This window comes from Miscanthus floridulus, chromosome 2, assembly GCF_019320115.1.
Source record: "Miscanthus floridulus cultivar M001 chromosome 2, ASM1932011v1, whole genome shotgun sequence".
Lineage (NCBI taxonomy): Eukaryota > Viridiplantae > Streptophyta > Magnoliopsida > Poales > Poaceae > Miscanthus > Miscanthus floridulus.
In genome coordinates this window covers 166376517-166395510 of record NC_089581.1, presented here as the reverse complement: position 1 = coordinate 166395510, position 18994 = coordinate 166376517, and the positions used below count along the sequence as shown (strand labels likewise).

Sequence of the window (18994 nt, the reverse complement as noted above, 5' to 3'; positions counted from 1 at the left end):
TATTTTTGGGTCTTTGGTTGCAAATGTTATATCTTGAAGAAAGGCACAAGATTGGGCAAGTTTGACAAGAAATGTGATGAAGGATTCCTACTTGGTTATTCCACTACAAGCAAAGCATATAGAGTTTGGAATTTAGATAGTGGTACTCTTGAGGAAGTTCATGATGTTGAATTTGACGAAACCAAGGGTTCACAAGTAGAGAATGATAACTTAGAAGATGTTAGAGGCATTCAACTTTCAAATGTCATGAAGAACATGGATATTGGTGAATTGAGGCCTAGGCAAGTGAATGATGATGAAGATGATCAAGTGCAAGTGCTCTGTAACTCAAATATGCAAGATGATACAAATCAAGTTAGTACAAGTGGCTCTCATGACAATGAACAAGATCAAGTGGCTAGTACATCATCTCAACCCAATGATCAAGCAAGTGCAAGCAATCAAGTTCCAATGCTCCAACCAACCAATATTACAAGAGATCATCCTTTGGACACTATCATTGGTGATATTTCAAGAGGTGTACAAACAAGATCAAGATTGGCATCATTTTGTGAGTATTTCTCATTTGTGTCATCCATTGAACCAAAGAAGATAGATGAAGCTTTGAAGGATGTTGATTGGGTGAATGCTATGCATGAAGAATTAAATAACTTCACAAGAAATCAAGTATAGGAATTACTAGAGAGACCAAAGGGACACAATGTGATTGGAACCAAATGGGCCTTTAGAAACAAGCAAGATCAAGATGGGATAGTAGTAAGGAACAAAGCAAGATTAGTAGCACAAGGATATACACAAGTTGAAGGTCTTGACTTTGGAGAAACATATGCCCCAGTTGCTAGATTGGAAGCAATTAGAATCTTGCTAGCCTATGCTTGTGCCCACAACATCAAGCTCTATCAAATGGATGTTAAGAGTGCATTTCTCAATGGCTACATCAATGAAGAAGTATATGTTGAGCAACCTCCCGGTTTTAAAGATGACAAGAAGCTCAACCATGTGTACAAGTTGAAGAAGGCATTGTATGGCTTGAAGCAAGCACCTAGAGCATTGTATGAGAGATTGAGGGATTTCCTACTCTCTAAGGGCTCCTTTGGGAGACCCAATCCACGGGGGTTTCCCCTCGTTTTCCCCGGGCCAGGCCCCCGCGTGGATTTTGGCCACGGGGAGAAGCCCCCTTGTATTTGGAAGCCCATCACCCGGGAGAGGTCGACCCGAGCCCCATACTTTCCACGGGGTGGCTCGTCCCGCACCCACGGGTCCGGGCGGCTCTTCCCCGACCCGAGCGAGGGCGACGAAGAGGAAGCACCGCCGCCGCCGTCCTCCCGCCACCGAGCTCACTCCCCATCGCCGCCACCGAGCTCACCCCCCATCGCCGCCACCACCACCGAGCTCACCGCGCCCCCCCACCGCCCCCCCGGTCCCCGCCGCCGCCGAGCTCGCCCCCGCCGGCTTCTTCCTTATCTCCGTCGCCGGCCTCGCGACTGCCACCACCACCGTCCGAGCTTAAAGATCTACTCCAGGTTAGCTCCAAGAACCCGTCCAAGTTCCTCACCTAGATCTAGTTCGAATTGAAGTGTGCACGATGGATGCACTAGCCAGATCCAAAGCGCAATACCATTTAAATTGCATACTCGCACAGACAGGCCTATAGCTGTTTGTGCTTTGTGAAGTCTGAAGTGATACTCTTGCATCTCTACGGCAAGGTAAACAGCAGCGACGGGATAGTATTCATTAATTTAATTTACATATGTAAAGCAGAGTGAAGAACTGGTCTATAGAGACTCAAATATACATTAGTTATTCATTATCGCTACATAAATGTACATGCTTTCAGGAAAACAGAAAACAGTATGCAAACATTCAAAATCGTTACAAAAAGTACAGATGCTTGACATGTTGTGTGGATTGTAGGAAAACAATAGATGCTGGACCCTTGTCTCCAAACTAGTTCATCAAGAATGAAACCACTGTTGCTGCATGACCTTTGTGCTCTCAGAATGTTCTCCCTGCAATCTCTTTGTGCAACTGTATCCTTTAGATACACCTGTGAATAGGCTTGTAAACTAATTAAAATTGTTGGTCAATAAAAATTTGGGATGAGCATGTCAAGCTCATTAGAAATAATTCCAACATCAGTAAGGTTGTCATTGACAACAGAGAATCTCAACAGCAGTGGGGATGATCAAAGGTTACATGAAACTTTTAGAAAAAAAGAATAAATCAATTTTATATCACCTAATGGAGGAGATGAACTATCTGGCTATTGGGTGTATTTCTGATGGGAGTTCATATTGCCCACACCAAAAAAAAACTACATAATAATAAGATTGATCTTGGCATAATAGGACCATTTAAATTGCATACTATTTCTGGATCATCGTTTCTATGTGTAATCTACAGTTAATAACGAGTAAACGAGGCTAGGCTAGCTAGACTCAAAGTGGAGCTGGATCTGGATCTGTTAAATTATCCTAGAAAAATCAAGGATCTACCATTTTTTGCTATAATGTACTGGTTGACCAGTGAATGAATGTTGTTCTATTTATTGCTGTAATACCAACAGATTTACCTATAGTTAAAATTAGATATTTGCTTGTCATCTTAGTTTGCTTCATCTACAATTCTCAGTTGACAAATTGTTTTTAGGGTGAAGACAAGAAGTGACCCAGCAAGTTCCACTTCCTTGCTTAGCAGCTTAGGTACTTTTGTTTGTCTCTGTTACTTATTCCTCTCCCTTGTTCATTTGAGCTGTGATTCCATGAATTTGCTGCTTTGGTTATATGTTTCAATTTTGGTAATATTTGGACGACATCTGGTAATATTTGTCAACAAAGCAGAGGATCTGGTAATATTTTGATGACATTTGTGAATTATGGTTAAAAGAAAAACATTGGCAAAGACCTGCTGCTAGTTGCTAGTTGCTAGAAGGCAAAAGAAAAACATCTGGTATGCTCATTCCAGTACCAGCCCACATTGTTAGAGTATATATCACAACTAAGGATAGATAGATTTAGTTAGGATTAAGACCCCGTTTATCTACTTGACCCCAAATCCTATGAATATGCCAAGTCAATGCAAATAATATATCAACCCTCCTGTTCCTGTCCCATCTACTTTGATCCTGAACCTATGAGAGAGAGAGGGGTGAGAAAAAGGAAAGCAAGGGGCCGGGCAGGGGCAGGGGCACAGGCACAGGCAGCTCACCTGAGCTAGAGAGGAAAGGGGTCAAAGACTGGAACAGCCTAGGGGCATGTGGGGGGGCTCTTGCTTTCCTACCGGTACCCAGTGCCTGCACACATCATTTTTGCAGATTCTTTTGTGTTTTCTTTTGCCCTCCCTTTTTTGATTAAGATGGATGACAGGATGACTGGATGAGCGAGCCATGTTTGCCTTCTTGGTTGCTCAAATCTTTGTTCATTACTGTACTTGATATGTTCATCAGGAACAGGCTAAATGCTGGATGAACAGCTAACATTTATCAAAATTTCATTATATTGGTATAAAAAACCCCTCATTTCTGTACAGAGAAAAACATAATAGCAGACCAGACAAAGATGATGAAAGCAAGAATTTCACTAGGACATACAAAGAACCAAAACAAGAAATAAATGAGTAGGAAAATGCCTAACACAAGAATCACATTTTGCTACAGAGATGTATTGCAGGGAACTCTTCTTTTATGTATTGCAGTTCATAGAACTCTTCTTTTCTGTTTGGCACATCAGTTATAATTCTTGTTTTTAGTTATATTATATCCTATTTAATAATATTATCCCTATATAATAGATAATGGGTTCTTGGGAGGAGGATGTTAGGCAGTTCATGTTAGATGAGGAAGAATTGGACGATGAACTTTTCTTTGTTATTGTCCCTGCTGTCATGTCATGTCTCTATGATGAAAAGATGCCAGAACACACGTCATCTCTTCCTGGTGCCACAAAGGTCAAAGAAATCCTAGAAGGCCACGAAAATTGGTGCAAGTCAGAGTTTAGAATGGAGGTTGAGATCTTTAGAGCTATAGCAAATCTTCTCAGAGCAGAAAACTTATTACGCGACACACGCGGTGTTAAGATTGAGGAGCAATTAGGAATGTTTTTGTTCATGCTCTCCCATAATGCTAGCATTGAAACGCTGAAGAAAGCATTCCAACACAGCGGTGAGACAATTCATAGGAAAGTCAATGAGGTCTTTGATATAATTCCAACATTGACTCATAGATTCATCAAGCTTCCAAATCCAAACCAAACACATGCCAAGATTTTATCAAACCCTCGGTTCATGCCGTTCTTCCAGGTTAGTCATATATGCTGCTTGCCCTTGTATCATTCTAAACACACTATTCCAACAATCTTAGGTTCCTTTTTACGTGCAGAACTGCATTGGCGCCATTGATGGGACACATATCCCTATTACTATCAATGAAGATAAGGCCCCTCCTTTTAGAAACAGAAAAGGGACATTGTCCCAGAATGTTATGTTCGCTTGTGACTTTGATCTCAAATTCACTTTCATCTCTTGTGGGTGGGAAGGATCTGCGTCTGATGCAGGAGTCCTACGTTCTGCTCTTACGAAGGGTTTTCATGTACCGCTAGGGAAATTCTACCTTGTAGATGGCAGATATGCTAACACTCCATCATTCATAGCACCGTACCGAGGAGTTAGGTACCACCTTGGCGAGTTTAGAAGGCGTGGATCATCGCAGAGAAATGAGTATGCAAACTACAAGGAGTTGTTTAATCATCGGCATGCACAACTTCGGAATCATATTGAAAGGGCATTTGGGGTGTTGAAAAAATGGTTTCCAATTCTGAAAGTGGGAACACACTATCCAATTGAGACTCAGATCAAGATTCCTGCAGCAGCAGCGGTATTTCACAATATAATTAGAGCGCACAGTGGGCAAGATAATTGGCTAGATCACCAACCACAATATATCAATCCAACCACTTTTGTTGATATGCCGGAGGGGGATAACAGTTATCCAAGCGAGATAGAATCGAGTGATGGTAACACATTACGAGATCAAATCGCGCAAGCGATGTGGGCTGCCTATAATAATTAGATGGTAATTTAGAGCATTGTTCATCATTTTCAGCATTTTACCTTACATTTATATTTCTATAATTTTAGCTTATATTTATCTTTCACCATTTTTTAGCAATGTCAACGTCCCAGGGTACAAGGGCTGCATGGACCTACACGTATGAGAAAGGGCTGGTGGATGTAATAAAAGAGCATGTCAATATCCCAATGTATAGGGCACAAAATGGCTGGACAGCAGATGGTTGGAGAAATATTGCTAAACGTTTCAATGAAACCTTCCCTTTAGCTCATTTTTCAAAACAACAAAGGCAAGAGAAGGAGAAGGAGTTGAAAGGAAACTATAGGACAGTTAGAGATGCCAGAAAAGAGAGTGGTGTTGGTTGGAATGAGACATTAAGCATGATAATTGCCGAACCAAAGAAATGGGAAGACCTAATTGAGGTTAGTCACTTTCTGTCAATTATATAGTACTGTGTTTTCACTATTTTAAGAAGCTAACCAAAATGTTGCTTTGTTGCATTTAATAGAAGTATCCCAAAGTCAGTAAGTTCCAAAAGAAGCCACTTCCTCTTTATGAACACCTGGCATCATTGTATGCAGGTAATTTTCCTTTGTTTGCTCATGAATACATTAAGTTTTTGTTGTGCTGGACACTACTTAGCCTATAGCGTAAGGCTTCTCAGTGACATTTGCTCAAACTTCAAACTTCATATTACCATCATCCAAATTCCATTGGGTTCCTTTTAGAATCCTGCTTCTTCCCGTTGCTGTCATCACATCTCAATTAACATAGGAGTTTATGCTACTAGCTGGTACTAATTGTTTATGCGCGGCGGCGTCACTACCTAATTTTGATTTTGTATAAGCATATAGTACTTTGATGACTCAAGCTTAATTTGGTTCGACTAGGAGGTATATAAAAATCTATATATGCATATACATACACCGGTGGTTGGTGCAAGCTGCTGCAATCATGCATCTATTGATGATGCAAGATCGATGCTAGCATCAGCGGCTTCGAGCTAGCTAATGAACAGCTAGCTTCACGCCTTCGCTTAAGCTATAGCTAGCTTATGGTCGTCTCGGCCGGCACTGCTACAATTGGCACTGCAGGGAGCAAGTACGAGAACTAGCCGCTGCTATATGTCACAACGAACTCCTTGTTGATAGCTGCAGCTAGTACATGGAGAGCTTGGGCACATGCAGGCAGGTCACACTGGTAGATGCGTATGGCTGATTCGGTGACTGAAATGGTGGCCATGAGGGACTAGCCGTCATGGGCACTGCCTGAGGGGTTGTGATGAGCGGGGAATTATTGACTCCCTGAATAGCTTGAACCATGTTAGCCCGCTGCATCTGGTCCACCTTTTGCATCTTTTGTTGACGGCCTGCAGCAGCAGCCTTTAGTTGTACCGCCTCTTTCTGGCCAAAACTGACCCTGATAGATATCATTTTCATGTAGTCGATCTGACAAACCAAAATATTAAATTAGGCCGGAAGCAAGTGAGGCTGAATCCATCAAATCCAAACCAAAATAAGATGTGGATTATATATAGAAGACTCCCAGCTGCGTAGCATTTCTTTCTTGCAAGTGGGCATAATGTTAATCAGCAGAAGCATGTAAACAAATGCAGAACACTGGAAACTAGCCTGAAATCTGAAACTGAAGCACATTGTGTCCGTGGTACTGGATTGGTGTAAGTGAGGAGGAGATTAGTATGGCTCACCATGTCTGTGGCTTTCTCGAATGTGGCCTCCTCGAAACCAGCTACATATTGGTTGAGGCCCTCCAGAGGTGATCTGTCCTTGTGCAGAGCCCTGCATAATCCAGCCCTGCATAATTCCTGAACACGATGTTGTTCCTTCTCTTCAAGCATGTCAAAGAATAAAATGATGGATTTACAGTTTTGTATAATGGCTAGTGGCGCCCTGTTACGCCTTGACCAAATCTTCGCCGCTGCCCGAACCGACTTTAGCCGTCCAGCAAGAGTTGCAGCCGCATCGGAGGACGTTTGAGCCTGATGCCAATCCGGCAGTGTAGATCTACAGTGTCATTTCGTTTTCCCCCTTTTTGCTTTCTTTTTTTCTTATATCCACCACTGATCTAGGCAAGCCACAACATAGTCATATTTAGAATCCACCACTGCATCAAGCTACTGGTTTCAATTGGATCAACAGCTAACATATCATTATGAAATCAGTGAAACCAAAGTCTTACTACTGCACCTATAATTGAGCCCCATCAGTCTTTAGAATCCTAACACCTATAGGTAATTTTCCTTTGTTTCCTCATTAATACAATTTTTGTGGTGCTGTATTCATGAGCTAGCTGTATCGTAAATCTGAATTGATAAACATGTGCCTATGGTGCTGAATAACTTTGAATAATACCTAAGAGTGCATCTGTGATGTGTATTGATAGGAAGTATAGCCACTGGAGATTTGAATTTTACATCAACCGAGCCACCTAACATGACAGCACAACCTCCAATTGAAAGAAGTCACTCTGAGCAAAGTACACAGAACACGGCTGCTGGCTCTGATTCTATTGGCATCAATTTTGGTACAAATCCTTTTTCTCAAATTGAGGGCCCAGAAGTGCAATCTGCACCACCCTATCTCAATCTAGAGGAGGGAGCAAGTGCTAGTGGAAAAAAACGCAAGCAAAGTCAAATGTCAGCTAAACTCGGCGAATTCATAGACTTGAGAAAGATCCAAATGGAGAAAAATCAGGAAAAACTAGATGAGAAGAAGAAAAAAGAAGATGACTATTCTGTAGAAAAGTGCATTGCTGTCGTGGATACCATAGAAGACCTAACTATTGAGCAGAAGGCAGATGCTAATGAGCTCTTTCAATCTGAGATGAATCGACAGATATTTATGATGACAAAAAATCTAGCTGTTCGACTAGTTTGGCTAAAGAAAAAAATTTCACAGGTATGTTTGCTTGTTGTCTTAGTGTTCTTCTCTTGTAGCATTAGATCATCTAAACTAAACTTGTATTCTGAGATGATTCTTGCCTCATTAATTGCAGATGTCCCAGTGACTAACTGGTGGAGAAGTATGATTCTGTTTCAAAGGTAAACCCACGTTTGAGTACACTACTGTCTATATTTCCTGTTTCAGTGTGGCCAGTGAAAGATGCAAGCTTTAATCTATTATGAAACTGCAGTGTACTTGCAGTGCAATTATATCTTGTTGGATTTCATTAGACTGACTTGTAGTGGTGATCGCTTCTCTAGCCGTTTGTATCTATTAAATTTCACTGACTTGTAGTGGTGGCCAGCAAGTACATAGTGGTCACTGGCTCCTAGCTTTCAGCTTGTGTTTTTGTTTTTGTCACAGGAATTACTAGCTCCTGCAACATACATGTTTAACTGATTCCACAAACAACGCACTGATATGAAACACTCTTCGCATATGATTCTGAAATTTCCATTGACAGTATTCAGTTACTGTAGTAGATATTTGGTGAAGGAAATGTAGTTTTCTAGTCCTATAGACATACTGAACATATGTAATTGAGCACAAAAAAGTTACTCAAAGAAATGAGCATATGAACTTTGTATACTGAAACTAACTTGATGCTTGTTTGTCCTAACTGCAGATGTCCTAGTGAACATAATTGTTGCAGAAGTATTAGTTCATCTCAGGTTATGTGAGTTGCAAACAAAGTTATCTGTTTCAGTTGATGATTCATGAATGATCCGATGTAATAGTGGCTATTACTAGTAGAGTTTATTCTCTGGATCTTAATAAAAATAGGAATATCTTTCTATTATTTAGTGCTGCCATTTTGAATAGAAGGTGCAATAACAATTTCAAGACAATTACAAGCTGCTATCTGGATGTTACCTTGTGTACTGCCTTTTAGTTTGGTTCTTGAGATACATTTATGCTCGAGTTGAAGGTATTTGGCGCCAGGTTCTGGAAGAATTTTTTGTGTTATAATTGCATCTTTGTCCATTTTTTACTTTATTATGGCATTGAATTATTGAATATGTATTGAATTTTGTTGATTTTTCTCAATTTTTGGGCTTGTTTACCTTGCTCCTGTACTCTCTTTTCCTTTTTTTGTTTCTTTTTTAATTGAATTTGAACGGCAAAGGATGGTTTTTTCAAAATCCAAGGCAGCCGTCGATTCTAACAGCCACCCTGGGCTTGCCTCCCATGTGCTTGCTTCCAAACAGCGCCAGAGAACAGGACTCATCTCCCCTGGCGTGGAGGGGGATGTGACCGTCCACAAAAATCCCCCTAGGGGCTGCTATTCCCTAGGCTGAGCTGCCCCGAGCTCCCAAAGGAAGCCTAAAGGGTTCACCATGGGCAAGGTTGACACCACTCTTTTCATCAAGAAGATTGGAAAAGATCTATTTGTGTTGCAAATATATATTGATAATATCATATTTGGATCAACCAATCAAGAATTTTATGATGAGTTTAGAAAGATGATGGCTAATGAGTTTGAAATGTACATGATCAGAGAGTTGAGTTACTTCCTTGGTCTTCAAATCAAGCAATTGAAGAATGGTACTTTTATGAGTCAAGGCAAGTACATCAAGGATATGATCAAGAAGTTTGGCATGAGTGATAGCAAAAGTCATTAGCACACCAATAGGAACCAATGGCAACTTGAATAGTGATACAAGTGGAAATATGGTGGATTAAAAGTTGTATCGGTCTATGATTGGAAGCCTACTCTATGTAACCGCATCAAGGCCGGATGTCATGTTTAGTGTATGCATGTGTGCAAGATTTCAAGCCTCGCCAAGAGAAAGTCATTTGAAGACTACAAAGAGGATATTGAGGTACTTGAAGCATACACCAAATATTGGTTTGTGGTATCCCAAAGGAGCAAAGTTTGAGCTAGTTGGTTACTCCAAGTCAGATTATATGGGATGCAAGGTTGAAAGGAAGAGCACCTCGGGCACATGTCAATTGTTGGGAAGATCACTTGTTTCATGGTCATCAAAGAAGCAAAATAGTGTTGCATTATCAACCGCCGAAGCCAAATATATATCCGCCGGTAGTTGTTATGCATAAGTACATTGGATGAAGGCCACTTTGAGTGACTTTGGAATCAAGTTCAAGAAAGTGCCATTGCTATGTGACAATGAGAGTGCAATCAAGTTGACCAACAATTTAGTTCAACATGCAAGAACAAAGCACATTGATGTCCGCCACCATTTCATAAGAGATCACCAACAAAAAGGGGACATTTGCATTGAGAGTGTAGGCACCGAAGATCAACTTGCTGACATATTCACCAAGCCATTGGATGAGAAAAGGTTTTGCAAGCTAAGGAATGAGTTGAACATATTGGATTTCTCAAATATGTGTTGATGCACCCCCACTCATATGACATGCCTCTCCTTCGAGCAATCCAAGGTAAAAGTTGATTGGCATGACATACATCTTTGCTAAGGACATGATTAGTGCATCTAGTCACATTTTCAATTTTATTAGGACCTTTCTAGTGGTTCTATTTTATTAGGCTCATTCATGAAAATCAAATGAATTTGATATTTATATGATATCACTATTGCTTCTATGCTTGATTTGATCTAGTGATAGCATATGACATGTTTATGGGCTTGTAAACCTAGTGTTTGATTTAGAAAATGAGCTCTAAGTATTTAACTCAACATGGTACAAGATAACCCTTATTTGGAGGTGTGAAGAAGCTTGTCCTTGGATCAAATCGAGTTAAATATCTTTGGCAAATGATCTAGACTAGACCAAATTTGGGAAAATGATCCTCACCCCATTGATTGACATTGATAATCTCGACTCTATAAGTAATACTATCTATATTTTGAACCTTTGTGGTTATTGATGACAAAGGGGGAGAGAAACAAAGATAGTAGTAAAAATAGTGAAAAAGGGGGAGAAGTATCATAAAGGGAGAGAAACATAAAGATATCTTGATATATGACATAGGGGGAGAGATATGACAAAGGAAAGGGATCAACTAAAATTTTGAGCACACAAGTAGGGGGAGCAAGCTCATGAACTTGTATGATGCATTTGAATGTGCATTTCATATGTTTGCTTGCATGGCACAAGTATTAAATTTTAAACATCCATGCTTGTGTGATGTGTGTTAGTTGTAAGATTGAATAATGAAATGAAATCACTAGATAACTTTCATTTCCAAGTATTGTTTCCAAGTGGTATTGAGCTAACCATGGTGCTAAGGATGGTATATTGGTGCACTCTGATTGGTATCACGCTTCAAAGGTCCATCTTTTATACCTTAGCATCATTTGGTAGATATTGACTCCTATATTTCCTATCTAAGCATATGAGCAAGCTACTATCCAAAGTCTTAGCACATATGTAGGGGGAGCAATTGCTACCATTTGGGGTTCATGAAACTTGTCCATATCCTTTTACACATGGTAAATATGCTTGGGCAAGCAACATGGATTCAATTGAATTTCAATTCATATCTTTGTGAAAGAGTTGTCATCAATTACCAAAAAGGAAGAGATTGAAAGCTCTAGTTTGGTTTTGGTGAATTGATGAAACCCTAAGTGCTAACCTAGTTTATCAAGTGACCATGAGATAGGTAGCATATTCCAAGTGGTGAAGCAAATGAAGATCATAACATGATGATGATACCATGATGATGATCAAGTGCTTGGACTTGGAAAGAAGAAAGAGAAAAACAAAAAGCTCAAGGCAAAGGTATAAACCATAGGAGCTATTTTGTTTTGGTGATCAAGACACTTAGAGAGTGTGATCACATTTAGGTTTGATAGCCGTACTATTAAGAGGGGTGAAACTCGTATCGGAATGCGGTTATCAAAGTGCCACTAGATGCTCTAACTCATTGCATATGCATTTATGATCTAGTGGAGTGCTAACACCCTTAAAAATGTTTGTGAAAATATGCTAACACATGTGCACAAGGTGATACACTTGGTGGTTGGCATATTTGAGCAAGGGTGAAGAAGATAGAGTCAAAAAGAAGTTAGTCGCGCTGGTTACAGAGTGACCGGACGTGTCCAGTATGGTGACCAGACACGTCCGGTATTTGGCAACGAACTCCACGACCGGACGCGTCTAGTCACCACACTGGACGCGTCCGGTGTGAATCAAAAAAGCAGTATATGATAGGACAGTCGATCAGACGCTGGCAGCGTCTGGTCCGATATCACCGGACGCATCCGGTCGGGCAAGGATGCTTACTATACTCCACCGGACGCTGCGGCTCAGCGTCCGGTCATTTGTGTTTGTGCGTCTGGTGTGAGCATCCGGTCATCGACAGATTAAGTAGCAACGGCTATGTTGGTTTGAACTAGACACATGGCAGTCTGGGGGCTACCGGACACGTTCGGTATGCCGACCGGACGCGTCCGGTATTCACGACCGGTGCGTCCGGTGCTACGTCCGGTCAATTGGACCAGAGCGTCCGGTCACCCCGCGTTATGCCCAGTGAAGGGGTATAACGACTCTATTTCGTGGGGGCTTCTATTTATGCCCCATGGCCGGTTGAAGCTCACACCTTTGGCTATTTTTATTGACATAGCAACCTTGTGAGCTTAGCCAAAGTCCTCCCACTCATCTTTATCATTGATTCATCATCTTTGTGAGATTGGGAGAGAATCCAAGTGCATTGCTTGAGTGTTTGCATCTAGAGACACTTGGTGTTCGTGTTTCGCTGCAGATTTCGCTTGTTACTCTTGGTGGTTGCCGCCACCTAGACAGCTTAGAGTAGCGAGGATCGTTGAGCGAAGGTTGGTGATTGTCTCCGGCTCCGATCGTGGTGATTGTGAGGGGTTCTGGACCTTTCCTCGGTGGAGCACCAAAAGGTACTCTAGTGGATTGCTCATGGCTTGTGTGATCCTCATCTTGTGTTGGTTGTGCGGCACCCTATTGAGGGTTTGGCGTGTGAAGCCAATTAGCGCGTGAACCTCCAAGTGAGTGAATCGCCACAACGAGGAGTAGCTTGCCGACAAGCAAGTGAACCTTGGTAAAAAATCATTGTGTTCATCCTTTGATTTCGAGGTGATTGGTCTTCATTGATATTGATTCTTGTGATTGATTGGTTCACTCCTCGACACGGCGGTATAACTATCTTGCTTACTCTCTTTACATTACCGCAAACTAGTTGTCAAGCTCTTTAGTGTAACTAGTTGTGAGAGCTTATTAGTTTGGTTAGTGTGGCTCTTTAGTTAGCATTTGAGAGCACACTAACTTAGTGTAGTGACATAGCTATTGTGTGGATACATACTATATAAACTAGAATTATGGTAGGTGGCTTGCAATTTTAGTAGGCTAGTGCAAAACTTGCTTCGCCTCATAATTTTGTAATCGGTTTGCTAAGTGTTGTTGTAGAAATTTTTATTAGGCTATTCACCCCCCTCTAGCTATTAGGACCTTTTAGTGAGGGCGAAGGTGCGCAGGGGCCGACTTGAATAGAGGTGACCTATCTCTGGCGCACTCGTGGGTGCAAGACGATGGATGTGGCAGAGAGATAGGAGGTAGAGCGAGGATGGTGGAACAGCTAGGGATCTGCTGTGACACGCCTTGGTGGGACGTGGTTGACATAACACAGTGACCTAGTCTAGCCACTAGCGAACGAGCACGCGCGTGTTCATGTCGGCCTAGCCCATGTGCCGCAGTGCCATCAATGGCATGACGATGGTGGGTGCAACCATGTGCATAGAATCAAACCGGGTTAGGGCATAGAGCATTGCGGCGCAGACCCGAGCACAGGGGTGATGGCAGCTGCAGTAGGCATGTCGCGAGGCACGACAGACTTGGTAGCATGGCAGCACGTAGGGCGGGCGGCAGCAGCGGCGGCCTCACATGGCAGTGCCCATGACTATTCTCACGGCACATGGTTAGCCTAGCATGGCAACACACGTGCGCGCATGAGGCGCACCGACGCGGCGACGTCAACCACTGACGCGCGGTGACCGCACCCATGCGGGGGAAGCAAACCGAAAACGTGTTGTGCTCGGATTTTAAAGCTTCCACCGCGACCAAACCGTTACTCCTAAACATAAATAGTCCTCACTACACTCAAGATGGTATATGAGGCTACTTAATCAAGCTATAACACTACATCGCTCTTTAACCCAATTCCTCAAAATAGTTTGCTAAACATAGCAGTTTTGAGTTGAACTCTATTTCAAATTGCATTTCTAAGCTGTTGGAAATATTAGCTAGCACGGTTATTTTTCAATAGCAAGTATTTCATCTTCTACAAAGTTCACACTCCAAACTTTATTTAAGCCCCATATATAAGTTCTATAGTAATTTTACTCAATAAAAATTGCTTTACAACCATACTTGATAATTGTACGAATCGTGGAGTAACTTTTCATTTTGCATTCTTATTGATCGTTTTAGTTGAAATACTTCACCTATTCGTTTCATCACGTGCATTACCCCATAAGTATGATGCTCATGACGTGTTTTAGTAAATGATTTAGGGTATAACACCGAGGGTGCTACATTAATCACCTTGCACTAGTGTTTATGAAGTTTGTAGGAAATTCTTATAGGCTCTTCACCCCGCCCTCTCTAGCCATCTAGATCATATCAATATGAATCACTCTAAGTTACTTAAGAAGATTTGTTTAGCTCAAAACCCTAGCCCCAAATGTGCTAGAGGCTGCCATGATCGCTGCAGCAATCAAAGGGCTCACACAACTAGACAATGTGCCTCATATTTCATAAGAAATCCTCTGCATTCCATCAATGAGTTGTTTAAAATAATGAATGAGTATGCCAAGTTTGACATAGACTAGAGAAGATAAAAAGCGGTGTGAAACCAGTTTTGTCAATCATATAAGCAACAACGTCAACAACCTACATAGTTAAATGACAAGTGAAATGTGCGTCCCTTCCACACAATCAACAACCTTGAGGAAGAGAAAAATCAAGAAGCTCAAGATTCTCGAGACCAGTCGTAAGATCAATTTAGGGCACCATTTTGTGAAGGTTGGGGTGGTTGTGAATCTCGCAATAGTCATGGACACGACATCTGATTGTGCTATGTATGCAGTGAAAACACAGGTCACACCACCAAGATAGACTTCACAGTAGGAAGAAGTGTTGAAGCATGTGTTCCCCACAACTCTTCGTAGCAAGATCCAACCATTAGATCAGCTTTCTCCCTAATATACCACTCTCTCGGGCCAAACATCATGCATTCGACGATGATTGCCTCTAATTTTGTAGGTTGTTCGAGATAGTGGAGACCACCATTCCATCAGACAAAACATCATAGAAAACAAGTTGCAAGGGACAATGGAAATAATGGTGGATTTGGAATACAACAACTAATGACTCTTGGCTTGTTGATAAGCATCACAAACTGAAGTATTATTGTACTCAATTATACAAGGAAGATTAAAATTTCTAATGATTATTTGTGTGATAAATGCACTAGGATGACCTAGGCGGATTATGCCATCTTTCAAAAAGATGGTCTATTGACTCCATAACCTTGCTTTTATAGGTGATGCATGAATAGGATATAGCCATTTCTAGCAATCTCCCCTAAGTAGAGTCCTCATCATATCCTGATCATGTAAAAAAAGAAATCAAGATGAAAAACTAGAAATACATTATTATCTGAAGCAAGGCGGTCGATAGTAACATGTTTTTTTTCTTAGCTTTAGAAACATGAAGAACATTATTAAGATGAAGATTGCAACTAGGGGTATGAATAATAGACCGACCAATATGCCTAATCCTCATACCTACACTACTAGTTGTGTGAATCTAATATGTGCCATTGTACTTTTTCATGAACTAAAAGCTTTTTAGTTCTCTAGTGATGTGGTCAATGGCACCACTATCGGTGTACCAGTTGTTGTCCATATCATAGGAGTTTGTGGCTATTGCCATGTTTCTTTGATTTGGAACATAAGTCTCATCGTACCTATGTTAGCATCTATTTGTCATGTGCCTAATATTGTAGTACACCTGACATAGTGTTCTTGACTAGGTGTTTCTTGTATTGTCCCTTTGGTTGGTGTTATGTATCCGAGGATCTATTTATCTATGGCATACCATTCTTCATATACACTGGGTTCGAGAATTTGGAGACCTTGTTGCCCACCTTGTTGTTTTTTTTGCGACAGTGCCTAGGCACATTTTTCATTAATAGGGGGTAGAAACAGCACACAGAGGCCTAACAGCAGTAACCAATAGGTTACCAAAGTGTTGACAACAGAAACTAAAAATAAAATAAAATGAACTAACTAAAAGTTACTATATTATAGATAAACTGTCAGTGACCTCAAACGTCTATAGCCTGCCTGTAGCCACAGAAAAGCCTCATCGCCGATGGACTGAGTAAGCTCCAATGGCGAAGACAACAACCCCTGAATGTCCAAGAATTCCTCTCTTTCCAAATGGACCAGCTTATAAGCATCATAAGGGAGTCAAAACCTCTCCTGGCATCCTTTGGAACGACCTTCCTTGAACAAAGCTACCAAAGCAATAACTCATCATTTTGGTAGTTCATCAGATGCAGCAACTGAAGCTTCATTAGGATGCATGACCACACTTCCTTGCTAAAAACGCACCCAAGTAGCAGGTGATCCATTGTTTCAAGTTCTTGGTCACAAAGGGCGCAACTGTCATCGTCCTACAGTCCGTACTTCTTATGCCTCGTGGTTGCCTATCAATCTCCTATGTAGAATTAACCAAAAGAAGAACTTTTCTTTAGGCGACACGCTCATCTTCCAAATTTCTTATTGAGCCAATGAACATGGCCCCATAAGGCGACATGACTAAAAGGTTCTTGTTTGGTTTTGGTAATTGAGTGACAACCTAGGTGGACTAATGTGTGGTTAAGTGATTTACACAGGAGATTAGTCCACACAGAACACTTGTGTGAGCAACTCATGCAATAGAGGTGAAATGGCTTGGATATGTTGCATAGCTCACACATATGATGATAGAGTTTATTGCATATGAGACATAACATTAAGTCATGTGACTAAGGTGGAGAAGATCAAGACAAGACTTGGCTTGATGGACTGGTTGCAAGTGTAAAGGGCAAGTGAAGGCTTTGGAGCAATGGACCACATGGCGGTGAAGCTTGAGCAAGACTTGGCGTCGATGGATGAAAGCAACGGTGAAAAGCAAGTGAGATCAAGATCGATGAACCAACAAGGTCACGTGATAATATGAAGTGGATCATATCATTTGTGATATGGTTGGTGCATGTGTTGCATCAACAATGGAGGAGATGGAATAGAATGTGCAAGGCAAAGGTATAACCTATAGGGCATTTTATTTTACCAGTCATAGGTGTGTAGAGAAGTTTATGATCAGGTTTAGGATAGATGGCCACACTATTAAGAGGGGCAAACTTGTTTGCATATTGGTTATCTAGTGCCACTCGGGTGATCTAACTTTGCATTGTTGCTAGGATCAAGTGGCGTGGTAAATTAAGTGACTAATCCTTTGGAAAACATTTGTGAAAAGCTAACACAGAAGCACAAGATGGTGGAACACTTGGAGTGTTCGCACATTTGCAAAGGTGGTGAAAAAGGTAAAGAAAAGGAGGCATAACCGGGCTCGGGGTGCTGCCTCAAGGGCACTGCCATGCCTTGTCCGGTGCACCGCCACCCCTGTGGCGGTGACCAGTTGAGGAGGCCGAGAGGGAGGTGTTTTGGTGGGGCACTGCCACCCTGTCCGGTGGCTCTGCCACCCCTAGGGAGGTGCCCACCTGACCCCAACTAATCAACAACAAAGTGAGCGCGGGCACCGGTGCGTCCAATGTACACGACCATGGTGAGGGCGGTGCACCGCCTGGTCACCACCACTGGTGGGGCGGTGCCACCGCCATTTTTTAGCCAAGAGCGAGGGAGCTAGAGCTGGGCACCGCCACGGGCACCGCCACCCCTAGGGCGATGCACCACCACTTTTTCCAGAGACATGTGTTTTTAGGGGGCTGGCCGGGTGGTCACCGTAGCTTGTCCGGTGCCCCAGTTGGATGACCGTTGGAGGGGCACCGCCACCCCTATCCAGTGCCACCACCGCTGTGACCAGTGACCTCGTAGAATGTGTTCCAAGGCTCCAACGGCTCTATTTGGCTTGTGGGTTATAAATAGAGGTGGAGCTCGGGCTTGGCTGAGGTTGAGCACCTTGGGAATGTGTTGCCCTTATGTGTGCTTGGTTTGAGAAGCCTCTAACTCACTTGTGCTTGCAAGAAGTGCAAATCCATTGTGAGTGAGTGATTCTAGTGCGTTGCATTATGAGATTTCATCGAGTGGCACTAGGTGTTCGAGTTGCAAGCCGGTGGTGATTTTTCCTCTTGGAGGTTGCCACCTCATAGATGGCTTCGTGGCGAGTTCTTCGTCGTGAAGCACGCAAGAAGATTGTGCAGTGCTCTAGAGAAGAATTTGTGAGGGGTATCATGCTCACCCCACGGGAGCCACAAAGAGCAACACTAGTAGAGCGTGCCATTGAGCTACCCTCACTTGTGGGTAGGTTCTTGCGGTGCCCGATGTGTGGGCTTGGTGTGGTGCCAATTAGCTACCAAACCACCAAGTGAACAGTCGACACAATGGAAACTAGCGTGTTGGAAAGCATGTGAACCTCGGGACAAAAATTACCGTGTCATTCTTGTCTTCCCATTGGTTTGCATCCCCTTTTACACAAGCTTGTATTTACTTTCATATACATTGTGCTTGTGTAGTTGCTCTTGTAATTAGTTAGCTTGTATAGCTTGCTAGTTACCTTCTTGCTCGTGTAGCATAGAAGTAGCTCCCTTGCGTGACTAATTTGGTTTGAGTAACCTTGTTAGTCATATTGCTTAGTTTGTGTATCTAAGTAATTTGCACTCTCTAATTCGGCATTAGTTGCCTTGTTATTGAACATTGCTAGTGAGCTTAAGTGGCTTTGTGCTTTTGCTTACTAGATTGTGTAGGAGCTCCCTGAGTTGTGTGAAGTACTAGTTGCGTAGGTTTGTTTG

At 42.1% G+C, this 18994-nt stretch overlaps 1 protein-coding gene across 1 annotated transcript; it reads left to right on the top strand.

The window, feature by feature from the left end:
• The first annotated feature begins 2677 nt into the window (after window positions 1–2677).
• LOC136540511 (uncharacterized) lies at window positions 2678–8957 on the top strand. Its single transcript, XM_066532515.1, has 6 exons — window positions 2678–2702; window positions 5162–5487; window positions 5574–5646; window positions 7469–7983; window positions 8081–8126; window positions 8654–8957. The coding sequence occupies exons 2-5, from the start codon at window positions 5164–5166 to the stop codon at window positions 8090–8092; spliced, it is 924 nt and encodes a 307-aa protein (XP_066388612.1). The 5' UTR covers window positions 2678–2702; window positions 5162–5163; the 3' UTR covers window positions 8093–8126; window positions 8654–8957.
• Window positions 8958–18994: the final 10037 nt, after the last annotated feature.